This window comes from Anguilla rostrata, chromosome 16, assembly GCF_018555375.3.
Source record: "Anguilla rostrata isolate EN2019 chromosome 16, ASM1855537v3, whole genome shotgun sequence".
Classification (NCBI taxonomy): domain Eukaryota; kingdom Metazoa; phylum Chordata; class Actinopteri; order Anguilliformes; family Anguillidae; genus Anguilla; species Anguilla rostrata.
In genome coordinates, this window is record NC_057948.1 from 6,187,147 (window position 1) to 6,212,214 (window position 25,068).

Genomic DNA, 25,068 nt, shown 5'->3' on the forward strand with positions numbered 1-25,068 from the left:
GGTGGAATCTGTCAGTGTTGTGTTGCCGCTCCACGTGTGCTTACACGACGGTAAAATCATTTTTCCCTTTGAGCGTCTTTTCCTGTTCCTGGCGCAAGTCGTGTTTTTGGGTTAATGTTTTGTCCGGCGTTAATTAACCGGCGTTAAATCCACCCACAATCGGGTGTATGTTCACAACTGCTGACGTGGTATAACTGTCATAACTACATGTGGTTCTGTCAGTCCGTTGTGTTGTATCACCAGTGTGGGCTGTGCAGGGCTGTAATTCTGTATCTGTTCACTAGTGTGGGCTGTAATGCTGTATCTGTTCACCAGTGTGGGCTGTGCAGGGCTGTAATGCTGTATCTGTTCACCAGTGTGGGCTGTGCAGGGCTGTAATGCTGTATGTGTTCACCAGTGTGGGCTGTGCAGGGCTGTAATGCTGTATGTGTTCACCAGTGTGGGCTGTGCAGGGCTGTAATGCTGTATCTGTTCACCAGTGTGGGCTGTGCAGGGCTGTAATGCTGTATCTGTTCACCAGTGTGGGCTGTGCAGGGCTGTATTTCTGTATCTGTTCACCAGTGTGGGCTGTGCAGGGCTGTAATGCTGTATCTGTTCACCAGTGTGGGCTGTGCAGGGCTGTAATACTGTATGTGTTCACCAGTGTGGGCTGTGCAGGGCTGTAATGGCATCTCCATGCGTTTCTCAGGTGCAGCAGACCCTGTCCATCCTGCAGCAGGTCGCTGTGGCGATGGGTCCCTCGCTGAAGCAGCACGTGAAGTCCCTGGGCATCCCTATCATCACCGTGCTGGGGGACAGCAAGGTGAGGCAGCATGTCCGCCTGTATAGCTCATAGTGTCTGTGCGCGATCCAGCATTGGGCTAATTTCACGCAATAATATGCTAGTTTTGTTTAATTCCATCCGTTTGGTTTTTTCAGAAATCGGCAAAATGATTCGGGCTGGAATGAACAAAATGGCGAAAGAGTTTTAATGGAAATGTTTGAAAACGAAGTCGTATTCGTGTCACGTGTGGACAATACGGGTGAAATAGGGGTCACAGGTTGCAGTGACTAATGGGAAATGGAGTTTTAACAAATTATTATTGTTGAAAATGTCTGTCTAAATCTGTTGAAATACTTGTTTAAAAAAAAAAAAAAAAACATTTTCTTAAGACAGTAGAGTTGGAACTTGGTCTTGGAATGGCCAGTTTCTGCTTGAGTATCATTGGCCTGATGGCATCTCAGATCAACGGCATCATTGCCACGATTTGATGTGGCCATTAACAGAAATCATTTATTTTTGAAGTTCCCAAAAGACTTAAATGTCCCATGAAATCTCATCATGTCATTATGTCAAGTAGTTTAGAGCATTTATTTATTTCTTTTAAAGTTTAATAAAATTGAGAAAGGCATTGTTCAACCTTTTTTGACCAGACAGGGATGGCTCTCCACAGTGTCTTTTTTGTTTTTTTGGAGATATAATTTGTCCATTTTTTTGTTTGAACTATCCCTTTAAGTCACTTGACACATTCTTGTGCCAAACTGAATGTGAATGGAGCCAGGTTAAACCAACGGATCGTCTGTGTTCCGTTTTGGAAATGATACTCCGGAATTCCGATACTCGGGAATTCCGATGACTGGGAATTCCCAGGGTCTGCCCCTAGCCCTGTTGTGCTAACCCCATTTGCTGCCGAATCACCATGTGTGTTCCCTCCACCCCCGTCCCCCAGGCCAACGTGCGCGCGACCGCCCTGGCCACCCTCAACGCGTGGGTGGAGCAGACGGGCATGAAGGAGTGGCTGGAGGGGGAGGACCTCTCCGAGGAGCTCAAGAAGGAGAACCCCTTCCTCAGGCAGGAGGTACCAGCAGCCCCCTCCGTTAGCTGACTTGGACGCTGTGTCGTGATTGGCCACACCCACATAAGCGCACCGGACGCTAAGCAGATTGAGTTGGACGAGCCCGTCATGGACAGCGTAACACATTTTAACACGTCCCAGCATCAGTGTTACCGTGTCAGGTTAATACAGACCAATAAAGAGGGTTATATATACCTGTGTTATGCAATCAGCCTTTTTCCGATTAACTGGTGACAGCCAGCTTCAGGGGTTGAGTCAAATAGAGAGGGGGTTGAGTCGAGGGGTTGAGTCGAGTAGAGAGGGGGTTGAGTCGAGGGGTTGAGTCGAGTAGAGAGGGGGTTGAGTCGAGGGGTTGAGTCGAGTAGAGAGGGGTGAGTCGAGGGGTTGAGTCGAGTAGAGGGGGGTTGAGTCGAGGTTGGGTGCGAGTGGAGGGTTGAGTCGAGTACATGGTTCCCTAGCCTACTTGTCTACTCTGTGAGACGCACAGCTTAAGGCGTTTCCTTTGTTCACGGGCCTGCCGTCCCCTCCTCTGGCAGGTGCTGGGCTGGCTGGCGGAGAGGCTGCCCACGCTGCGGGCCGTGCCCACGGACCTGGCGCTCTGCCTGCCCTACCTGTACGCCGCCCTGGAGGACCGCAACGGGGACGTCCGCAAGAAGGCCCAGGACGCCCTGCCCACCTTCATGATGCACCTGGGCTACGAGAAGATGGTCAAAGCCGCGGGGAAGCTCAAGGTGCGCGCGTCCGCGCTTCTGCTGGGGGGGCTGTCGATCAGCACTCCTCCTCAAGTCCTGGGGTGAAGCAAAATTTAAGTGATCGAATTTGAGACTGAGGTGAATCAGTAGGCTTCTGATTGGTGGAAGTGTGGACAACTAACCATGTGGTAGGTAATGAAGAACTCCAAGACAAAGAAAATGAGGCTAATTTCTATTTCTCTTATCTATCTTATCTATCCTTTATTTGACCAGAAAGGTCCCATTGAGATACTGTATCTCTTCTGCCAGGTCAAGATGGCAGCAGAAAAATAAAAGTTTCATATAAAAAACATACCCAGAACAGAACATACAGGGATCAGGAGCTAAAAGGCACTTGTTGTTAGAAGCAATAACACTGTTCAGTAAAAACTGATTGCATTGAGTTAGCAAGGCTGAGGAAGAATTCTGAACTTTTGAGAGTTTGAGAAGTGCTGTTTTTCAGACGCACGCATTGGTCCGGTCAGTTAGGGGGTTTAAGGTGTTGTCGGTCCCTTCCCTCTGCAGACTTCCTCTAAGGACCAGGTGATGGGCATGCTGGAGAAGGCGCGGGCGGTCATGCCCGCCAAACCCGCCGCCCCCGCCACCGCCAAAGCTGCCCCCTCCAAGGCCGCGGCCAGCGTGCCTGCCGCGAAGCCTGCCCCGGGTTAGTGTGCACACACACACACACACACACTCTCTCTCTCACACACACACACACACACACACACACACACACACACACTCTCTCTCACTCTCTCTCTCACACACGCACACATGCACGTGCTCTCTCTCTCTCTCTCTCTCTCTCACACACACTCTCTCTCACACACATGCACGCACTCTCTCTCACACTCACTCACTCACTCACTCTCACACACATGCACTCTCTCTCTCTCACACATGCGCACACATACACAGGATTAGACATGCATTCTCCCATCCTTTTGGGGAAAAAGCTAGAAATGGTCCGTTACATCAGTTATCGTGTATCTGAAGAGCCCGACTTGAGGCGGACATTTTGTGCACTCATGTAAGTCACAGCAGTTCTGTGCATGCAGGGTCTCGGTTAGTTTTTTCATTTCCTGTTGAGCTTCTCCCAGAGCTGACCGTAAAGCCTCTGTCTTCTCTGTTATGTAAGTTATTTAATTACCCCCCCCCCCCCCCACTGGGTTGCAGATACGGCTAGGACGCTGTCCGTCAGCGAAGACTCCGGCGTCTTCGAGCCCAAAGCCGAGACCAAGAAAGCGAAGCCGGGAGGAGCCGCCGCCAAAGGAAAGGTGAGATTCTCATTGGCCCTGCTGCTGCCACTGGCTCCACCCCCTCTGTGCCGTTAAGCATGTTATTGATGGCGGCTTGTGTCGCTGTTTTTTATTTATTTTATTTTTTTTGGTTTGTTTGTTCTTTTGGAAGTTAAAAGGCCCCTCGTCACCGAACCCTCGAGTTCGGCAGGAGGGATTTAACACGCTAAAAGTGCACGGGGTGCGCACACCCCCGTTTCGGGTTCCATCTCGCGCCCACTTAATGGACACACAGACGCCTGTGGGAGGGAAGGAGGGTTCCGTTTGCCTCATTTCTCTCTCTCTCTTTCTCCGCTGCAGGGTGTTCTCGGGAAGAAGGCTCCAGCCAAGACCGGTGCCAAGGAGGAAGAGGATCGGTCCGGGCCCATCTTCATCCTGGTTCCCAACGGGAAAGAACAGAGGATAAAGGAGGAGAAGGGCTTGAAGGCAAGGCTGTGCTCCCCTAGGGAATGGTCAGAGCACGGGGAGATGGGCGGGGCAGAGAGATGGGGGCGGGTCCAAGACTGCATTGTGACATCATAGAATTTAGAAGTTGGATGTGCAGTTATATTGTTTGGTGTTACTTGGTACTTTTTACTATGGCAATGGCAGTACCTAGGGACTGAAATTGTGGGGAGAGAGAGGCCGATGGACAGTGGGGGGGGAGAGAGAGGGCGGATGCTGACTTCGCTCCGCTGTGACGCAGGTCCTGAAGTGGAACTTCATGACGCCCAGAGACGAGTACGTGGAGCAGCTGAAGACCCAGATGTCCACCTGCCTGGCCAAGTGGCTGCTGGACGAGCTCTTCCACTTGGACTTCCAGCGACACGTCAAGGCCGTCGGCGTCATGATTGAGGTGGGGCTTCAGGGCCGAAGGGGAGGGGTTATGGAGGTGTGGCTTCAGGGCCGAAGGGGAGGGGTTATGGAGGTGTGGCTTCAGGGCCGAAGGGGAGGGGTTATGGAGGTGTGGCTTCAGGGCTGAAGGGGAGGGGTTATGGGGGTGTGGCTTCAGGGCAGAAGGGGAGGTGTTATGGAGGTGTGGCTTCAGGACCAAAGGGAAGGGGTTATGGGGGTGTGGCTTCAGGGCCGAAGGGGAGGGGTTATGGAGGTGTGGCTTCAGGACCGAAGGGGAGGGGTTATGGAGGTGGGGCTTCTGTACTGCAATACTGAAGGGCACTAGAGGTAGTGGCTTCATACAGAGCCAGACAGTGCCATTGTCTCCTATTCAATGGTATGGGTCGTTACCATCATTTTCTCTCAAAGGTGAGGTGAAAAGGCTATAAAACTTTTCAAACATAATTATTTGATTTCATCAGCTGACAAACTCATCTTTCGTCTATAATAAAACTTCTTTTAAATGTTTTAAATTCAAAGCATACTCTTATTTCAAGTTGAATGCGGGCAACGTGAATCAAATGGTGTTCTTTGAAATGCTGAGAGCACAACTTGTTCTCCAATTGGTAACTGAATCGTTAGCAGGCCACTTCCAGGTAGACTCTTGCTTTAAGTGAATGGCAATATAAGAAATCTTGTCATGCCAATAAAGCATTCTGAATTTGAATGGGCAGTGCTAACTGAAACAGTCTGAAAAATTGACAGGCACACTGTTCTTACCCGTTTGGTAGACTGTGAATATGGCCTTGCGTGCAATTGGCCCTTTCTGAACAATTCGGTGTAATCGAGGGATGGTCATCCAGGACGTCTAGATTACGCGCAGGACCGACGCGTGTCGCCCGTCGAGGACACGGCGTAATTAGCGGCGTGCGCGTTTCCCCCACGCAGCGCATGGAGGACGAGAGGGACGCCACCATCGGCTGCCTGGACCTGATCCTGAAGTGGTTCACGCTGCGCTTCTTCGACACCAACACCAGCGTCATGATGAAGGCCCTGGAGTACCTCAAACTGCTCTTCTCCATGCTGAGCCGCGAGAACTACCACCTCAACGAGTATGAGGCCTCCTCCTTCATCCCCTACCTCATCCTCAAGGTGAGTGTCCATTTTGCACCTCCTCCTTCATCCCCTACTTCATCCTCAAGGTGAGTCTTCCACCTCCTCCTTCATCCCCTACCTCATCCTCAAGGTGAGTCTTCCACGTCCTCCTTCATCCCCTACCTCATCTTCAAGGTGAGTGTCCATTTTGCACCTCCTCCTTCATCCCCTACCTCATCCTCAAGGTGAGTCTTCCACCTCCTCCTTCATCCCCTACCGCATCCTCAAGGTCAGTCTTCCAACTCCTCCTTCATCCCCTACCTCATCCTCAAGGTGAGTGTCCATTTTACACCTCCTCCTTCATCCCCTACGTCATCCTCAAGGTGAGTCTTCCACCTCCTCCTTCATCCCCTACCTCATCCTCAAGGTGAGTCTTCCACCTCCTCCTTCACCCCTACCTCATCCTCAAGGTGAGTCTTCCACCTCCTCCTTCATCCCCTACCTCATCCTCAAGGTGAGTATCCATTTTACACCTCCTTCATCCTCTGCCTCATCCTCAAGGTGAGTATCCATTTTACACCTCCTTCGTCCTCTACCTCATCCTCAAGGTGAGTGTCCATTTTACTCCTCCTTTATCCTCTACCTCATCCTCAGTTTGAGTCTCGTATTTTCCACCCCCTCTTTCTCCATTCCCTCATCCTCGTGGCGGATCTGTTGCTGTGCGCAGCCGTGTGGCTGGTTTGGGCGATCTGAGCAGTGGCAAGTGCGGTTGTGTGAGGGTGATGAGTTGCACTCTTAAGCTGGGGCTCCGGTGCAGTGGCACATAGGAGTCTCAGTCCGACCTCCTGAGGACACGCCCATGTGCACAGGGGCCATCTGACTCACACGCCCACTGCCACCGCGTATATATGGACACACACACACACACACACACCACACATACACACGCTGCCAGGGATTTTGGGCCCCGTGAAATAATCTCACATTGGGGCCCCACCACCCCCATCCTTGTACAGTTACAATAGCATTTTTGAAGGCCCCTATCAGTCAGGACCCTTTGAATCAGCCTAACCCCCCCCCCGCCATATGGCAGCACTAATCCGCTGAGGGCCCTCTCTCGCCCCCTGCAGGTCGGGGAGTCCAAGGACGTGGTGCGCAAAGACGTCCGCGGCATCCTCGCCGTGCTGTGCAAGGTGTACCCCGCCAGCAAGGTCTTCACCTTCCTGATGGACGGCACCAAATCCAAGAACTCCAAGCAGAGGGCCGGTGAGTGGCTAGGCCGGCTCCGCACACGCGCGTGTGTGTGGATGTGGAACGCAGATCACACGTCGGCGTCATTTTGTTCCTCACTTACTTTGAATTCAGTGGTGCATGAGTGTTTGAACTGGTTGTGTCCAGAGGAGGAAAATCCGGGTTCAGAAATTGCGTCCTCCCCAGTCACCTGGATTTGCTAATTAGCACCATTCTTCACTCAGGCGGTAGAACTGATGAGTGAAATCAGCTGGGCTGAGTTCATGGGCGGAAGAAAAACGTGGCAGGGCTTTTACTTTCTGACCCTGAGCACTTCCCAAACGCATGTATATTCTGCGGTGTGTTAGTGGCCCATGCTTGTGTGCTATTGTGGTTTTTTTCTGTGTAATTTCTAATTGGAAATCTTACTTACCGAGCAACGTTTGCACTTTTTGGATTTAGTCTTAACACAAGGTCAATTGCCATGAATGAGAGTGTGTACGTTGGTATGGAAACAGACATCACTGGGCTATATTCAGGACTGATGTTGGGGCATAAACTGTATTCAGGACTGATGTTGGGGCATAAACTATATTCAGGACTGATGTTTGAGATCATTGCAGAGCAAGTTGCTCTTTATGCATTTTTGTACATGGGTACCCTTAAGTTTTAGCCACTTGTTTACAGAGTTAGCGTGTAGAATAATGCGTGTTCGACCCCGCAGAGGAGCTGGGCCTTGTTTACAGGGTTAGCGTGTAGAGTAACGCGTGTAGAATAATGCGTGTTGCACCCCGCAGAGTGCCTGGAGGAGCTGGGCCTTGTTTACAGGGTTAGCGTAGCGTGTAGAGTAACGTGTGTAGAATAACGCGTGTTCGACCCCGCAGAGTGCCTGGAGGAGCTGGGCCTTGTTTACAGGGTTAGCGTAGCGTGTAGAGTAACGCGTGCTGCACCCCGCAGAGTGCCTGGAGGAGCTGGGCCTTGTTTACAGGGTTAGCGTGTAGAATAACGTGTGTTCGACCCCGCAGAGGAGCTGGGCCTTGTTTACAGGGTTAGCGTGTAGAATAACGGTGGTGTAGAGTAACGCCTGTTACCCAGAGTCTAGGGTGGTGAGGTTAGCGTGTAGAGTAACGCGTGTTCGACTCCGCAGAGTGCCTGGAGGAGCTGGGCCTTGTTTACAGGGTTAGCGTGTAGAGTAACGCGTGTAGAATAACGCGTGTTTGACTCCGCAGAGGAGCTGGGCCTTGTTTACAGGGTTAGCGTGTAGAGTAACGCGTGTAGAATAACGCGTGTTCGACCCCGCAGAGTGCCTGGAGGAGCTGGGCCTTGTGTACAGGGTTAGCGTGTAGAGTAAAGCATGTAGAGTAACGCGTGTTCGACCCCGCAGAGTGCCTGGAGGAGCTGGGCCTTGTTTACAGGGTTAGCGTGTAGAATAACGTGTGCTGCACCCCGCAGAGTGCCTGGAGGAGCTGGGCCTTGTTTACAGGGTTAGGCGTGTACGTCATTGCTGAGGGGTCGTGAAGGAGCGCGTGCTGCACCCCGCAGAGTGCCTGGAGGAGCTGGGCTGCCTGATCGAGGCGTACGGGATGAGCGTGTGCCAGCCCACGGCCGCCAAGTCGCTGAAGGAGATCGCCGTGCACATCGGCGACCGCGACACGTCCGTGCGCAACGCCGCCCTCAACACGGCCGTCGCCGCCTACAACGTGTGCGGCGAGCAGGTCTACAAGCTGATCGGCAATGTGAGCGCCCCGCCTTTCATTTCCCTTTGGCCCTTTATTTAGCCAGGGATATCCCATTGAGATCAAGATCTGTTTTGTCTGGGGGGCTGAAATAAAATGTAAAGTTACCCAACAAGACAGTTTGACGATCAAGTTACAAATGGAGAATGAGACTATAAGGTATAACGGTAATTTAAAGAGCTGAGGTTTAAAAGCAAAAGCGTACTTTAGGCTCAGAGTCACAAATCGCATGTTTAAAATCGGCGAATGAAATTCATTTGTGAAGTTTAAGATTTCTTCGCCGATTGTTCTAACTACAAGGTGCGACATATCTGAAGCCCAGCTTTCCAAATTCAGCAGATGAGGGACTTAAAGCATCACTCCCCTAGAGTAAAGGTGATAATTATTTGAATTTCTGATTGGCAGACAGGTGCAGTAGGAAGAGTTACAGACAAGTTGTTGTTTCATACATGAACGCTCGTGCCGTTTTTTGAGGTGTTGGGTAGGTGGAGTTGGTTTCATAAAGGGAAGAGAAGTGCCTTTGACTGACCTCATGTCTGTCTGTCTGTCTCTGTCCTTGTATCTGTCTGTCTGTATGTATCGTTCTGTCTCTGTATCCCTCTATCTGTCTGTGTGTGTCTGACTGTATGTATCTGTCTGTCTCTGTCTCCCTCTATCTGTCTGTGTGTGTCTGACTGTATGTATCTGTCTGTCTCTGTCTCCCTCTATCTGTCTGTGTGTGTCTGACTGTATGTCTTCTGTCTCTGCTCCTCTATCTGTCTGTGTGTGTCTGACTGTATGTCTGTCTGTCTCTGTCTCCCTCTATCTGTCTGTGTGTGTCTGACTGTATGTATCTGTCTGTCTCTGTCTCCCTCTATCTGTCTGTGTTCTGACTGTATGATCTGTCTGTCCTGTCTCTCTATCTGTCTGTGTGTGTCTGACTGATGTATCTGTCTGTCTCTGTCTCCCTATCTGTCTGTGTGTGTCTGACTGTATGTATCTGTCTGTCTCTGTCTCCCTCTATCTGTCTGTGTGTGTCTGACTGTATGTATCTGTCTGTCTCTGTCTCCTCTATCTGTCTGTGTGTGTCTGACTGTATGTATCTGTCTGTCTCTGTCTCCCTCTATCTGTCTGTGTGTGTCTGACTGTATGTATCTGTCTGTCTCTGTCTCCCTCTATCTGTCTGTGTGTGTCTGACTGTATGTATCTGTCTGTCTCTGTCTCCCTCTATCTGTCTGTGTGTGTCTGACTGTATGTATCTGTCTGTCTCTGTCTCCTCTATCTGTCTGTGTGTGTCTGACTGTATGTATCTGTCTGTCTCTGTCTCCCTCTATCTGTCTGTGTGTGTCTGACGTATGTATCTGTCTGTCTCTGTCTCCTCTATCTGTCTGTGTGTCTGACTGTATGTATCTGTCTGTCTCTGTCTCCTCTATCTGTCTGTGTGTGTCTGACTGTATGTATCTGTCTGTCTCTGTCTCCCTCTATCTGTCTGTGTGTCTGACTGTATGTATCTGTCTGTCTCTGTCTCCTCTATCTGTCTGTGTGTGTCTGACTGTATGTATCTGTCTGTCTCTGTCTCCCTCTATCTGTCTGTGTGTGTCTGACTGTATGTATCTGTCTGTCTCTGTCTCCCTCTATCTGTCTGTGTGTGTCTGACTGTATGTATCTGTCTGTCTCTGTCTCCCTCTATCTGTCTGTGTGTGTCTGACTGTATGTATCTGTCTGTCTCTGTATCCCTCTATCTGTCTGCCTGTCTCTCTGTCTGCCTGTCTCTGTCCTTGTATCTGTCTGTCTGTATGTATCTGTCTGTCTCTGTCTCCCTCTATCTGTCTGTGTGTGTCTGTCTGTCTGTCTCTGTCTCCCTCTATCTGTCTGTGTGTGTCTGTCTGTCTGTCTGTCTCTGTCTCCCTCTATCTGTCTGTGTGTGTCTGTCTGTATGTATCTGTCTGCCTCTGTCTCCCTCTATCTGTCTGTGTGTGTCTGACTGTATGTATCTGTCTGTCTCTGTCTCCTCTATCTGTCTGTGTGTCTGACTGTATGTATCTGTCTGTCTCTGTCTCCCTCTATCTGTCTGTGTGTGTCTGACTGTATGTATCTGTCTGTCTCTGTCTCCCTCTATCTGTCTGTGTGTGTCTGACTGTATGTATCTGTCTGTCTCTGTCTCTCTCTCTGTCTGTCTCTCTGTCTGTCTGTCTGTGTGTCCGTCTCTAGCTGTCGGAGAAGGAAATGAGCATGCTGGAGGAGAGGATCAAGCGCTCGGCCAAGAAGACTGTGGCCGCGCCCCCCAGACAGGCGGAGGAGAGGCCCCAGAGGGCCCCGCCCGGGAACCCCAACGCCAGCCTGATGCGCAAGCCCGCCCCCTCGGACGAGGCGCCCGCCAAACTCAAGTAAGCCCCCCCCCCACCTGCAGGGGGCGCTCTTTATAAGTGCTGCCTTTTGATTGTGTAACTGCAGAAAAGGGTGGATCTGCAAATCCTGTGTCAACCTGTTTTCGGCTCAGGTGTAATTATCCAATTATCCAAGGCTATGCGTGTGGAACTGTGTGGATCTGCATTGGACACTATTACCCCTTTGCTGGCTAAAGCACTGCAAGCTTAAGTAGTTGACTAAAGTAGACATTTCAATAGCTACTCACTTAGCTATCCAGCTACCAAGATAGCCAGCGAATTCTGGCAAGGCACTACTGACTGTTTAGCTACAAAGTGCGACATTTCCGCGATATGAATTGAACCAAATGTTACGTGGTTTTGTCATTGGGCAAGTTAGCAGCTAGGTAGCTAGTTAGCTGCTAACTTTTGAGATGATAAAGCCAGCTACGGAGCCTTGTTAGCTACCTTCTTAGCTAAGAAAGCTACATACGAGGCTACCAAGTTGACTAACGTAGCAGCGTCTTGTATGTACGCGTGTGCAAAACAGCGTGCTGAAGTACTCAATCATGTGATGGTCTTGTGCCCAATGAGGGGTCGATAAGTCCAAATGACCCCTGACCCGGAAGCAGATCGACACAGGTGTAAAAACGGCTCCACCGTTTTTGCGATTACGCCTGCTCAGATCTTCACTTCCTGTTTCTCTACACGCTTGCCTTTCGCCCTGCTGACCTCTGCCCTCTAAACGCCCTCTCTGCTCTTCCCCCCCCACCCCCCCCTTGCTTTCCTCGGACAGAATTATGTATCGCACTTTCAGGATGTGAGTATTCCTGTGTTCCTCTCTCTTACTCGTGGAGTCCTCGAGTGTGTCAAAGTGGCGTCGTGATTCCAAGCTCACGTTTTTACCGTTGCTTTCCTGTGGCTTTCTGCACTTCTCCGTTCTCGTTTTTTACGCACTTTTAACCCGCTCTACGTGACGTGCTCGAACGTAAATAAAACGGCCGACGGGAAGACCGCCGGTCGGGCCGCGGTTACCGTATGGACTCCTCAACCCGCGGTCCCGGAGAGCCGCAGGGGGGGGTCTGCTGGTCTTCGCCGCTACTCGACGCGGTCAGTCGGTCGATGACCCGTCGCGCAGCCTGGCTGGTTACTCGGGTCCGAGCCGGTTGTTGAGGTGAAAATTAAAGGTGGGGAAAAAAAATATATAGTTAAAACGTTAAGTTACCGAACAAAGACGGTTGACGATCAAGTCACAAATGGAGAATGAGAATTAGGTACAACGGTAAAAGAGCAGAGGTTACAAGCAGGAGCGCAGTTTCAGTCACCGAGCCATGAATTGGATGTTTCCCAAGATCCGGTGATAAATGAAATTCATTTATGCGAAGCTTTAAATGATGCTTATTGAGTTTTGGGCGTCAAGCTTCACACCCAGGCAGACCTCACTGCCAATGCTCTCCTGAGCATCCCCCTAAGATGTTTTTGAGACGAACGTTACCGCAGACCCTCACGTCTCGGGCAGTTAGGAGCTCGGTCTCTGACTCGGGCGTGGCGTGGCGTAGCGGCTAACGGCTAGCGGTGTGTGTGTGTGCGCTCTTTTGTCCCGGCAGTCAGTCCCGCTCTCAGAATGCACCCGCCGAGCACCCGTCGCCCGCCTTCCCCCGGGAGTTCCAGCTGGACCTGGACATGATCGAGACGGACCACTCGCGGGTCTGCGAGCTGCCCGAGCTGGTGCAGCACAAGCTGGACGACATCCTGGAGCCCGTCGTCATCCCCGAGCCCAAGTACGTCCCCGCCCGTCCCGTCCCGTCCGTCTGTCTGTGTCCGTCTGACCTGGGCCCGCTTTCAGTTCCTGCTGATCGAGGCACGAGGGCAGCCATTTATGGTCTATGCCGTGGAGACTCAAATCTGGACCTCGAATCCAAATCCAGCCCTGGTTTCTTTCCCCCCCCCCCCCCCTTGGTAATTAACCCTCCTGTTCTGTTCATTTTTTAGGTACAGCAAAAATGTTCCCGGGTCAATCCCCATACAGGGGGGGTTTGCAAATACATGAAATGAACCATTTTCATTTAAAATGTTGATTACACTAATTAAGGCCAGTAGAAGAAGTTTCATACTGAAAAAATAATTTTAAGTATTTTTCCTAGATTTTCAAACTTTAAAAAGGGTCAATTTGACCCGCAACATAACAGGAGGGTTAACAAAGCGATTAGTGCTACTGATTGGCCAGACTCTCTTCACACCTGACTTCCAGGTGAAGGGAGGGTTGGAAAACCAGCAGCTCTTGGACCTCCAGGGCTGTGATTTGAGTAACCGGAGGTCTATGCTAAGGAAGTGCTAGCTCGCTAGCCTGGGAGTTGTTTTCCATGTGTTGTGGGGGTTTTTTTTTTCTTCATTCATTGAAATCTCAGTATATGGCAAAGTGTGTATGTGTTGACTGACAACAGTTCTATAATTTTAATTTTATTTGTGTGTGTGTGTGTGGAGGGTGATGACTCTGTAACCAATGTAAGTTATGATTGGTTTTTGCAAAAAAAAGTGATCATACAACATGGTGCCCGCTCCATTACTGGCACCGTACTTCTAAGGCCCGTATCCAGACTCGGGGGTCAGTGCTGACTAGCGATCGGCGAAGAGTCTGGCTGCCACACTACACAATAGCAGCAGCAATGCTAACCAAAAGAGCTAGCGCACACCCTGAGCAAACATCAGCGGTTAAGCAGTACGGATGGTCAAGGGCGGGGCGGGTGAATGTAGAGACGCCTGCGGCTGGGTGTGTGTATGTGTGTGTGAGAGTGAGTGAGTGAATGTAGAGACACTCATGCCTGTGTCTGGAGATGTGAGTGTGGAGATGCTCACGCCTGCGTTTGGGTGTGTCCTAGGATCCGAGCCGTCTCTCCCCACTTCGACGACCTGCACAACACCACCGCTTCGACCATCAACTTTGTCATCTCACAGGTGGCCAGCGGGGACATCTACACCAGCATCCAGGCCCTGGCACAGGTGTGTGTGTGTGTGTGTCTGTGTCTGTCTTTGTGTGTCGTGTGTGCGTCATTTGTCGTTCGTGTGTGTCAGTGTGTGTTGGTGTCTTTCTGTGTCTGTGTGCGTGTGTTTGTGTGTCTCTGTGTGTATCCCTGCTACCTGCGGCGCGACGGTCGTTTGCGTCCTCCTGAAACGAGGAGCGCGCCGCGCGGTTCCCCGGGTTCTGCTCTGTCGGGGGTGATGAGTTGCGCCTGCAGGTGGCGCTGCTCTGCGGTGGCGGAGCGGCTCCACCCGGACTCCTGACGACAAGCCAGAGTGCACCCCGCCCACTTTACCATGGCAACCAAACGCTCTGTGTCCGCGTCTCTCTGTGCCTGTCTGTCTGTGCGTGGGGTTCCCACGGGGCCAAAAGCTCTGTGGATAAATGCCTCTTATTGGCTAGGTCGCGTGTCAATCACACGCAGGTTTTTGCTTCATTGTGCACTGTCACTTATTGGTAATCTCATAACTCTTGCTGTTTAGCTCTGAAACGCAGAAATCCACCCTTCTGGTAGGGCTTGATTCTGAATCTGCTGGATTTTTCTGTTGGTGTAACTTGTACTCAACTTTCCTACGTGTCATAGTTACACACATCACAGCTGAGGGAAACTCTAACTGTTAAAAATGAATTCTTAAGTATTCTAAAACGTGACCAGGGGTTTTCAGACTTTTGTGATCCATGGATCCCTACCCAGGCTCAAAAGAATCCATAGGACCCCCATCATAAATTTTAAAAGGGCTAATTTATTTAAAAACATTTTTTTTTACACATTTATTTCATTGTCATACGCTTTCCCAAATCTGTATATAGCCATTGCAGGTATCTCCCACATCCCCATGGGTCCATGGACCCGTTTAAAACCGGCCATCAACGGTCGTGTAACCACTTTAAAGGAATACTTGTTTTATTTGGAAAGCTCAGGAAGTAAAAACCTGTCGAAGTGCCACCTGTGCGAGACACTAACCCCCCCCCCCCACCGGCACTGTACCAGGTCGACGAGGTGCTGCGGCAGGACGACAAGGCGGAGGCCATGTCGGGCCACATCGACCAGTTCCTCATCGCCACCTTCATGCAGCTGCGGCTCATCTACAACACGCACATGGCCGACGACCGGCTGGACAAGAGGGACATCTTCAAGCTGTACAGCTGCATCATCGGCAACATGTTCTCCGTGAGTACCGCCGCCGTCCGCCCCCCCCCCCCCCGCCTGTGCCAGCCCTGCGCGTCTACGCAAACGTCGAATCCCGAAGTTTTTCGTTTTTAGATTCGCGTCTTCTTCGTTGAATTGTGTCGGATGGTTACCGGGCACCAACCGAAATTGTTTTTGGAAAATGCGACTTCTCCGGTCGTCATGGTGAGTGAAGGGTAGTGACAGTGAAGAGTGTCGCTGTGTTGTTCCAGAAGCTTTGAGTTAAAAAATTAAAAAAAAAAAAAAATTAATATTATTTTTTTTAAATCTTATGCACGTCATGTGGCTTTGTTAGCTTTGCATTATCCAAGCATTTTGGTTTAGAGATGTTCATTGCTTTCAGTCTTTCAGCTGAGCGAGAGCCTAAATGTTGAACCCTGATGAACTTTGCATTTGCCTGTCTGGAAATGCTGTTTGCGGTATGAAGTCCTACGAAGTCCTAACTGAGGTAACTTAAGAGGTTCCTTGTAGTGCGGAGCGTATTTATTTCAGCAGTTGAAAGTCGAGGATGGTACAGTCCATTTGCAGTGTAGCTGTTTTAGCCGTTTCTGTAGCCTGAGCCGTCTGTGTAACAGTCTACCTGTGGCGCGACGGTCGTTTGCGTCCTCCTGAAACGAGGAGCGCGCCGCGCGGTTCCCCGGGTTCTGCTCTGTCGGGGGTGATGAGTTGCGCCTGCAGGTGGCGCTGCTCTGCGGTGGCGGAGCGGCTCCACTCGGACTCCTGACGACAAGCCCGAGTGCACAGGGGCCATCTGACCTGCAGGGCGGAGCCCTGGGAGCCGCGGCAACTCTTAGCATAGCATAGGAAGCAAGTGTAAGGCTGTAAGGTTATGAGCAGCGTGGTTAGGCTGTAAGGTTATGAGCAGCCTGGTCAGGCTGTAAGGTTATGAGCAGCCTGGTCAGGCTCATAGTGCTGTAGGGTTATGAGCAGCCTGGTCACCCTCACAGTCCTGTAAGGTTATGAGCAGCCTGGTCAGGCTGTAAGGTTATGAGCAGCCTGGTCAGGCCCACAGTGCTGTAGGGTTATGAGCAGCCTGGTCAGGCCTCAAGTCTGTAGTAGCGGCCTGGTAGCAGGTGTAAGGTTATGAGCAGCCTGTCAGGCTCATAGTGCTGTAAGGTTATGAGCAGCCTGGTCAGGCTCATAGTGCTGTAAGGTTATAGCAGCCTGGCAGGCTCTGTAAGGTATGAGCAGCTGGTCGCTCACAGTCCTGTAAGGTTATGAGCAGCCTGGTCAGGCTGTAAGGTTATGAGCAGCCTGGTCAGGCCCACAGTGCTGTAGGGTTATGAGCAGCCTGGTCAGGCTGACAGGGCAGTAAGGTTATGAGCAGCCTGGTCAGGCCCACAGTGCTGTAGGGTTATGAGCAGCCTGGTCAGGCCCACAGTACTGTAAGGTTATGAGCAGCCTGGTCAGGCTGTAAGGTTATGAGCAGCCAGGTCAGGCTCATAGTGCTGTAAGGCTATGAGCAGCCTGGTCAGGCTCATAGTGCTGTAAGGTTATGAGCAGCCTGGTCAGGCTCATAGTGCTGTAAGGTTATGAGCGGCCTGGTCAGGCTCACAGTGCTGTAAGGTTATGAGCAGCCTGGTCAGGCTCATTGTGCTGTAAGGTTATGAGCAGCCTGGTCAGGCTCATAGTGCTGTAAGGTTATGAGCAGCCTGGTCAGGCTCATTGTGCTGTAAGGTTATGAGCAGCCTGGTCAGGCTCACAGGGCAGTAAGGTCAGGCTGTAAGGACCGTGGTGCCGTTGCAGCTCTTCTCCATTGAAAGCCTGGCGCGGGAGGCCTCCATGGGCGTGCTGAAGGACCTGATGCACGGCCTCATCACCCTCATGCTGGACTCCCGGGTGGAGGACATCGAGGACGGCCAGCAGCTCATCCGCTCCGTCAACATGCTGGTGGTGCGCGTGCTGGGGAAGTCCGACCAGACCAACATCCTCAGGTTGACCGCTTTCCCCTCCTCCTCTGTCTGTCTCTGTGTGTGTCTGTTTCTGTCTGTGTCCCTGTCTGTCCATCTCTCTGTCTCTGTCTGTCTGTCCATCCTGTCTGTCTGTCGACTCTTAGAGCCTGATTTACTAAGCACTTTAGCACACGCAAGACCTTTTAGACCTTTCAGCTCACGCAAAAACCAATAACACAGCCATTGATTGGTGCAAAGCAAATGCCATCACCGATCGTTAGTCGTGTAATTGGTTTTGTGTGAGCTAAAAAGGTTTTGCTCGCATTAAGCCTGATTTTCAGACTGAGTCTGTGTGTCCGTGCGTCCGTCCCTGACGCTGTTTGTTCTCTCTCAGTGCGATCCTCGTGCTGCTGCAGGACAGCCTTATTTCCTCTGCCGGGACCCCCAAGTTCGCCGAGCTAGTCCTGAAGGTACTGTCACGCGTCTGTGTTTGCGCGCGAGTGTGTGTGTGTCTGTATGTGTGTGCGCGCGCTTGCATGCAGTGTGCACGTGAGGCTGCAAGGATGTGTGTGTATTTTTGTGAGGGGGAAAAAGTGTGTGTGTGTGTGTGTATGCCTGTGTGTGTGCATGCCTGAGTGTGTTTGTGTATAAGAGCGTGTGTCCATGCAAGTTGTGATGCTGTTTAGGCTCCGCCCCCCGTGGTGACGCCCCTTCCCCTTCCCCCTCCCCCCTGTCTCCCCAGTGTCTGTGGAGGATGATCCGCTTCCTCCCGGAGACCATGGACAGCCTCAACCTGGACCGCATCATGCTGGAGATCCACAACTTCATGAAGGTCCTGCCCCGGGAGAAGCTCAAGCAGCTCAAATGCGACATGCCCTACCGGACGCTGAAGACCCTGCTGCACACGCTCTGCAGACTGTGCGGCCCCAAGGTGTGTGCCTGCCCCCCCCATTACATTTACATTACATTACAGGCATTTGGCAGACGCTCTTATCCAGAGCGACGTACAACAAAGTGTATATAACCATAACCAGGAACAAGTATGACGAAAACCCTTAGAGAGAAGTACCGGTCCAAGTGCAGGGAACAACCGCATAGTTCAACTTGGACCCTGAAGGTTAAACTGATTAACACTAACACAACGAGAATGGCAACAACGCAATCTATGAAAAAAATACAAGCAGTTAAGACACCCCCCCACGCTAGGCTAACAGCGCGCAGAGAGCGCTCGAAGGCTTCGCCAAACAAAAATGCATAATACAGAGAAAACCACCTATGATCAGGAGAAGCTCCTATCTGATAACCATCTGACTTATTTAAAATCTCTATAACCATGATGTTTAAAAGCTCTGACCTCCCCCCCCCCCTTGTGTCTCGCACAGATCATGGACCACTTGTCCATGATCGAGAACAGGAACGAGTCGGAGCTGGAGGCCCACCTCAGGCGGGTGGTCAAGCACTCTGGGGACCTGTCCGGCTCCAAGTCTGACAAGGGGAGCGAGAAGGGAGCAGTCAAAACGGTGTGTGTCGATCACGCGGTCGTCTGCGTTCGTCTGTAACTCTGTCCTGTGTGCTGCTCTATGGTTGTCTGCGTTCGTCTGTAACCTTGTCCTGTGCCTCAGCTCTACAGTCGTCTGCATGCGTCTGTAACTCTGTCCTGTGTGCTGCTCTGCAGTCCTCTGCGTTCGTCTGTAACCCTGTCCTGTGTTTCAGCTCTACATTCGTCTGCGTTCGTCTGTAACCCTGTCCTGTGTGTCAGGTGTCGTTATTCATCACACCTTTTTTTGTTGCAGGATGAGAAGATTTCCAGGGCCAACGTGAGCGACATCCTTTCGGAGATCTTCAAAAAGATCGGGTCGAAGGAAAACACGAAGGAGGTGAGCGGTTTCGAGCGTGAGCGTGCAGCGCGGGGGTGCTTTGCATCCAGTGGTTCCGGGTGCTGAACGCAGTCTCTCTCTCTCTCTCCCTCACTCCTTTGTCCCTGCCTTCTCTCTCTCTCTCCCTCTCTCTCTCACTCCTTTGTTCCCTCCCTCCCTCTCTCTCTCCTGCCTTCTCTCTCTCTCTCTCTCCCACCCACCCCTCCCTCCTCTCTCTCTCTCTCTCTCTCTCTCACTCCTTTGTTCCCTCCCCCTCTCTCTCTCTCCCTCCCTCCCTCTGCCGCAGGGGCTGACGGAACTGTACGAGTACAAGCTGAAGTACTCGGACGCCGACATCGAGCCCTTCCTGAAGAACACCTCGCCCTTCTTCCAGAGCTACGTGGAGCGGGGCCTGCGCATGATCGAGTCGGACCGCGAGGGCAAGGGCAGGACTCAGAGCTCCAGCGCCGGTACGTCACACACACACGCACGTGCACACACACACACACGCACACGCACACGCACACACGTGTTACGGATCAGATCTCGTACATTTCAAACTCGCTTGCATTTGAAACTCGCTCACTGCAGAACACGCCACCAATCTTAGACGGCGTGTTCTAGCCTGGCTCACTACTGGCCAGCGTTCTGACCCCTCAGCACTGAACACAGCCGATTGGCCAGCGTTCTGACCCCTCAGCACTGAACACACCCGATTGGCCGGGGTTCTGACCCCTCAGCTCTGAACACACCCGATTGGCCGGGGTTCTGACCCCTCAGCTCTGAACACAGCTGATTGGTCAGGGCTCTGATCCCCTGTGGGGGGGGGGCGGTGCTAAGCTCTGCTGACAGGCGGCGTTTCTCTCTCTGCAGTCATCCCCCAGCGCGGCACAGACGGCTCCGCCTTCGTGCCCGCCTCCAGCGCGGCGCCACTCAACACCAACGGGGAGGAGCTTGAGCCCGCCGTCTACTACGAGAGGCTGAAGATCCTCCGGCAGCGGCACGGATTGGACAACAACAGCAAGGTACCCGCCCCCTCCTCTCTCACTCACGCACACTTCCCCTCCCCTCTCACAAACACACACTCCACTTCTCCTCTCCTCTCACACACACACACACACACTCCACTTCTCTCCTCTCTCACACACACACACACACACACTCCACTTCCCCTCTCCTCACACACACACACACACACACACACACACACTCCACTTCTCCTCTCTCACACACACACTCCACTTCTCTCACTCACACACACACACACACCACTTCTCTCTCACACTCACACACGCGCACACACACTCCACTTCTCCTCTCACACACACACACACTCCACTTCTCTCTCTCTCACACTCATACACACACACACACCACTTCTCCTCTCACACACACACACACACACACTCCACTTCTCTCCTCTCTCACACTCATACACACACACACACACACCCCACTTCTCCTCTCCTCTCACACACACACACACCACTTCTCCTCTCACACTCCACACGACACTCCACTCAATCATTGGCTCCCTCATGACCAGTACGGTTTAGAGTTTCTCTCGTACTGGTCCGTGAAGTGCTATTAACACAATTCCATGTCAACCCCCCTTTTCATTAGAGTGACGCTCTCTTCTCTGTCCTGATGGGGAAAAAATTCTGTACCGTTCTGTTTAAGACCCTCTGTTCCGCACCACGTCTGCCCTAGGTCCGGTCCTCACAGTACGTCTGGAGTGAACTGAGCTAGAACGACGACAGGTGTGGGGGGGTGAGAGTGTGACTGAGCATTTCTTGGCTCGCGCGGTGGACATTCAGAACAGCATTTCCTGTCTGAGTTCAGAACAGGAAGTGCTGAAGGCTGCCATCTTCCCTTTCGCTTTTCCTTAGCTTAGAGTCCCTTGTAGAAATGGATTATACAGCAATGTCACAGTCAAGTATTCAGTCAATCTGATGCAGCGTTTTCCACTTAACAGGCAAATGTGTATAACCTTTTGCCACTTTCCGGTTTTGCAGTGCAACTTTTTTGAAGGTACATTGCTGGCAAACGTAAATATTTTCCAGAAATAAAATATTTAGGGAGCAGTGCAGCCTATTCCATGCTTTCTCTGGCTCCTGGTCTCAGCTAGTTGTACATGATGTTTGCTCTCTTTCGATGTACGCTGTAAAGTGCGGAACGTCCAGCAGAGGGCAGCAGCGCACCAGTTTGAACGGGCCCTGCAGCGCTAGCAAAGCTTGCAGTTCAGCCGTAGGGTTTTTTTGTTTTTGTTGTTGCGGTTTCTCAAACGGTTTTAATTATTTATCGCGGGCTCCGCTTTGGCGGCGCGCCCCCGTATTTCTACCGCGCGGCAAACGCGTCCGTCGCGCCGCGGCTAGCGCAGCGTCGACGGGCGCGCTACGAGGGAACGGCGTTACGGGCCGAGTAACGCTCGGCGCAACGGCGCCGCCGTTTCCTCCCAAACGAGAAGGTCGGGCGCGGTAATTCAGCGCGGTCCCCCCCTCCCCTCCCCTCCGAATTCGCCTTCGGGGCGCCGAAACGTTTATTCGCCGCGTTAAAGCAGGGCAATTCACTTACTGCGCGTCTCCCCCCGGTAACAAAACAGCAGCCGTCGGTAATATTCAGTTTAATGTTTGCTTACTTATGGGCGCCGGTGTGGCACAGTGGGTGAGGAACTCTGTTTGATTCCTGGGTAGGTAACTGCTGTTGTACCCCTGAGCCGAGGTACTTAACCCGCATTGCTTCAGTATAGTATAGCATATATATATATATATGCTTCAGCTCTAGCTGTATAAAATGGATGCAGTGTAAATGCTATGTAAAAAAATATATATATTGTATAAGGCTAAATGCCTGTAATGTAATTTTTAAAAAGAAATTTTGGCCCTCACGAAATGGTAGTCGAAGGGCCCCGGTGGACACGTAGCAAGCGTCGCTCACGCTCTCCCCCTTTTCTCTTCCCCCCCCTGCACCCCCCCCCCCGTCTCCCCTGGCGGCGGTTGTCACGGCAACCCGCCACGCCCCCACCAGCAGCAGCAGCAGCAGCTGCAGCCGCAGCCGTCGCAGGAGGAGGACCGGACCCCGCTGACCTCGCTGCTCTCCCGCCCCTCGGTGGCCTCCTCCACGGACATGCTCCACAGCAAGCTGTCCCAGCTGAAGGAGTCGCGCGAGCAGCCGCTCTCCCACCACAGCCCCGCCCGCGCCTCCTCCCGCTCCTCCTCCCCCGCCGCCAACCTCGACGACCTCAAGAAGAGGCTGGAGAGGATCAAGAACAACCGCCAATGAAATCAGAGGGTGCCGCCCCCCTTTTTTTTTTTTTTTTCTTTCAGGGACCGCCCCCTCCCACCCCGCCTCCTCCCCTCCCAGTGTACAAAAGTCTCGCTGTAACATAAGTGGACTACTTTTTGTCAAGTATCGTGGCACAATTACTTGTATATACTCTAGGCTTCTTAACCACTCGAATTCTCAAGTGTCAAGATTTTAGTGTACAGTTTCTCTGTGGAGATCGCTGTAATATGTATAATTTAACACGTTCCTCTCTTTTTTTTTTTTTTGTTTTGTTGAGATTTTAAAATTAATAATAAAAAGTAGTGAATTCTTTTTTCTGTTTTCTCTGCTAACCCTTTTCGGTTCCGTACCTTTCCGTTTCCTGTCCATTTTCTCGAGTTGCCGAAACGATGATTCTGTTGGGATCATGGTGCATGAAAGCAGGAAGTAACCGTTTTTTTTGTAAATAAAGTTTCGAATTTAATAAACGCTGCTCTCTAAAACACCGTTTACTCCTACATGTCTGGCATGCCTTGAGCAGTTTCCGGCATGTCATTTTTTTCAATTTATTTTTTGGATTGGTTGTAGTTTGAAGGACGTCACTCTCATTATACATTCAGCCCTCTCAGAATAGTTTTGAATGTAGTCTCATCAAGGCTAACTATTATCCATAGGTAAAAGGCAATAAAGTTTTTTTTTGTTGTTTTTTTTTTTCTTTACAAAATAAATTGATAAACCAAAGTTCTGTGATGTGCTTGGATGCTTAGTGATGGAGAAGGTGGAATGATTGCGAAAGGCGTTGCTGTTTGGTCTGTGTGGCAGAACGGGTAAGCCTTTATTGGTGGAGAGTACAAAATGGGTTGTGTTTGGAGGGAAAATTTGGGCATTTGAGGATGTACACTTGGGGGCTTATCAGTTCATGCCAATGTAATTACCCCCAACTATATTTTTGATTTGACATTTTTGATAGTCATCAGCAAGACTGCATGCATGCTTGGGGAACCTGTTCTCTGGTCTGCTGTAGGAAATTTGTTGTAGAGCAGTGGTGACCAATCATGGGCCATTCCAACCAATCACTGCACCTGCTGATTTCACTAATTAACACACCGGAGAGTTGTGTTCAGCTAGTGAGGGGGGAACTAATTAGTGAAGTCAGCAGGTGCAGTGATTGGATGAAAACCTGCATTCTCTCCGCACTCCTTGGCACGTGATTGGGCACCGCTGGCAGAGAAACGTGTAGAAAATTATGATGGAATAATTAGGTTGGAACAATAGCTGATCTACGCTCTGTCCCTCCAGGAGTTGAATTGCGCACGCCTGTCTTTGACGTTAACTGCAGATAATTTTGTCCGGGGAAGAAGGGCTCTGTTCTGAAGGAATTGGTCATGCTCATCAATAGCCATTAATACCAGCAGATTTAATCAAAGCTTCTTATTCGGTTCCAAAGTACGGATTCAATTCAAACTAATCCTGTTCGGTTCCATAGTGCGGACTGATTCAGTCTAAACGTATTGTCCGGGTTCAGTTCCTAAGTGCTGGCAGATTCGATCACTGCGTCTCCTCGAGTAAGGCATTTCGCCTGAATCGCCTCAAATTTAACCGGCTGTGTAAGTGGATTGCACGCAAAGGATTTAACCCAGCGTACGTTTCTCTCTCAAGTCTGCGACATGAGTAAATTGTACAATTTTCCGACTTCAGTTCTAGAGCTCGCGATCTGCGAGGGTGCTGACGCGGCAGAAACGTCGCGTCGTGAACTTGTTCCCGTGTTCGTTTCCAGTGCGCGCAGCCGCAGCGGCCCAGTCGATTACGGTCGGGGAAGCGGGTTCCCCATTACCCGCGCTTTCAAAGTTCAAACGGAGGGCTCCTGCGGGATAAAGCAGGCGGTGTCCAAACCTACCTGAGAAGAGTTAGGCGTCTTAGCCCCGGTTCATTTCAGGATCTTCATCGGAGATTGCGGTCGATTTACAAGGATCAAGTTTCCGTACTGGGATGGAACAGAAGCCGACGTTCACAGCAGGAGTTCTACGGCCTTAAATAATGCATTCATCCCTGAGGTCTGAGTCTATATAACCTGCGCCCATCAGTCAGGCTTTAGAAGATCTCACGATGTTGAAACTGCCCCCTCGAAGGTTGTAGACGATATTAATTGCTTCAGAGTTGGGTTAAAATGTGGGGGGGGGGGGGAGGAGTCAGCTTAACTTCTGGGCCCCATTTTGCACTGTGAATTCTCCTAGCTCGAGCAACTGACATCATTGGCGCTGTCACAACTCCTCTTCAGAGCTAACCTACATGCCATTATCTTCAAGAAAAATTATGCTAGCTACTTTTGAGTTTCGCAAGGTGATGTTCCGGAAGCTTTGCTTTTCTGACAATGCAATATACGCAACCATTCAGGCATATACCAAGGCCAGTTTCAAAATGTCATTGAATATTTACCTTGGAGTGCCACAAACGATCAATGTTTTTATTTTATTTTTCTTTTGCAAAGCAGCTGTCAACTAAAGATTATTTCTATACACTATACATTTTTTATGTATTTATTTTTTGCTGGAATGTCATGATTTCAACCTTCTCAGCAAGTTAGGGGTAGCTGAGTGGTTTAGCAGGGCTTAACATGGTTTAACAATTGATTATGCAGACAATGGCGATGTTTCCATGAGCTACACAAACTCTAGAATATTCCTTCTGAAGTTTCATTATTTCATGTTAATAGACCGGAACGGACAGCAACCATGTCAATCTCGTAATGACAGTCAAATGGATAA

General features: G+C 51.0%; 1 protein-coding gene and 2 non-coding genes across 7 annotated transcripts in view; all 3 read left to right on the forward strand.

Annotated features, from left to right (window-relative positions):
- Window positions 1–22,810, forward strand: part of LOC135242545 (cytoskeleton-associated protein 5-like) — a 44,288-nt gene extending 21,478 nt beyond the window's left edge. For 3 of the 5 annotated variants that reach the window (XM_064313659.1, XM_064313661.1, XM_064313660.1), the window contains exons 23-44: window positions 689–802; window positions 1,710–1,838; window positions 2,372–2,566; window positions 3,092–3,230; window positions 3,743–3,843; window positions 4,165–4,290; window positions 4,550–4,699; window positions 5,626–5,829; window positions 6,903–7,038; window positions 8,545–8,738; window positions 10,929–11,104; window positions 12,691–12,864; window positions 13,963–14,083; window positions 15,094–15,273; window positions 17,038–17,225; window positions 17,578–17,653; window positions 17,926–18,114; window positions 18,566–18,703; window positions 18,977–19,060; window positions 19,347–19,509; window positions 19,913–20,064; window positions 22,067–22,810. In XM_064313659.1, the coding sequence (XP_064169729.1) occupies window positions 689–802; window positions 1,710–1,838; window positions 2,372–2,566; window positions 3,092–3,230; window positions 3,743–3,843; window positions 4,165–4,290; window positions 4,550–4,699; window positions 5,626–5,829; window positions 6,903–7,038; window positions 8,545–8,738; window positions 10,929–11,104; window positions 12,691–12,864; window positions 13,963–14,083; window positions 15,094–15,273; window positions 17,038–17,225; window positions 17,578–17,653; window positions 17,926–18,114; window positions 18,566–18,703; window positions 18,977–19,060; window positions 19,347–19,509; window positions 19,913–20,064; window positions 22,067–22,321 (3,384 nt within the window). In that variant the 3' untranslated portion in view covers window positions 22,322–22,810. The remainder of the gene's footprint in view (window positions 1–688; window positions 803–1,709; window positions 1,839–2,371; window positions 2,567–3,091; window positions 3,231–3,742; window positions 3,844–4,164; window positions 4,291–4,549; window positions 4,700–5,625; window positions 5,830–6,902; window positions 7,039–8,544; window positions 8,739–10,928; window positions 11,105–12,690; window positions 12,865–13,962; window positions 14,084–15,093; window positions 15,274–17,037; window positions 17,226–17,577; window positions 17,654–17,925; window positions 18,115–18,565; window positions 18,704–18,976; window positions 19,061–19,346; window positions 19,510–19,912; window positions 20,065–22,066) is intronic. The other 2 variants (XM_064313663.1, XM_064313664.1) reach the window with 2 other exon arrangements.
- On the forward strand, window positions 6,545–6,658 carry LOC135242794 (small nucleolar RNA SNORD67). Its single transcript, XR_010326472.1, has one exon. It is a non-coding gene; the product is annotated as a small nucleolar RNA SNORD67 (small nucleolar RNA).
- On the forward strand, window positions 15,943–16,052 carry LOC135242795 (small nucleolar RNA SNORD67). The gene has a single exon (XR_010326473.1). It is a non-coding gene; the product is annotated as a small nucleolar RNA SNORD67 (small nucleolar RNA).
- Window positions 22,811–25,068: the final 2,258 nt, after the last annotated feature.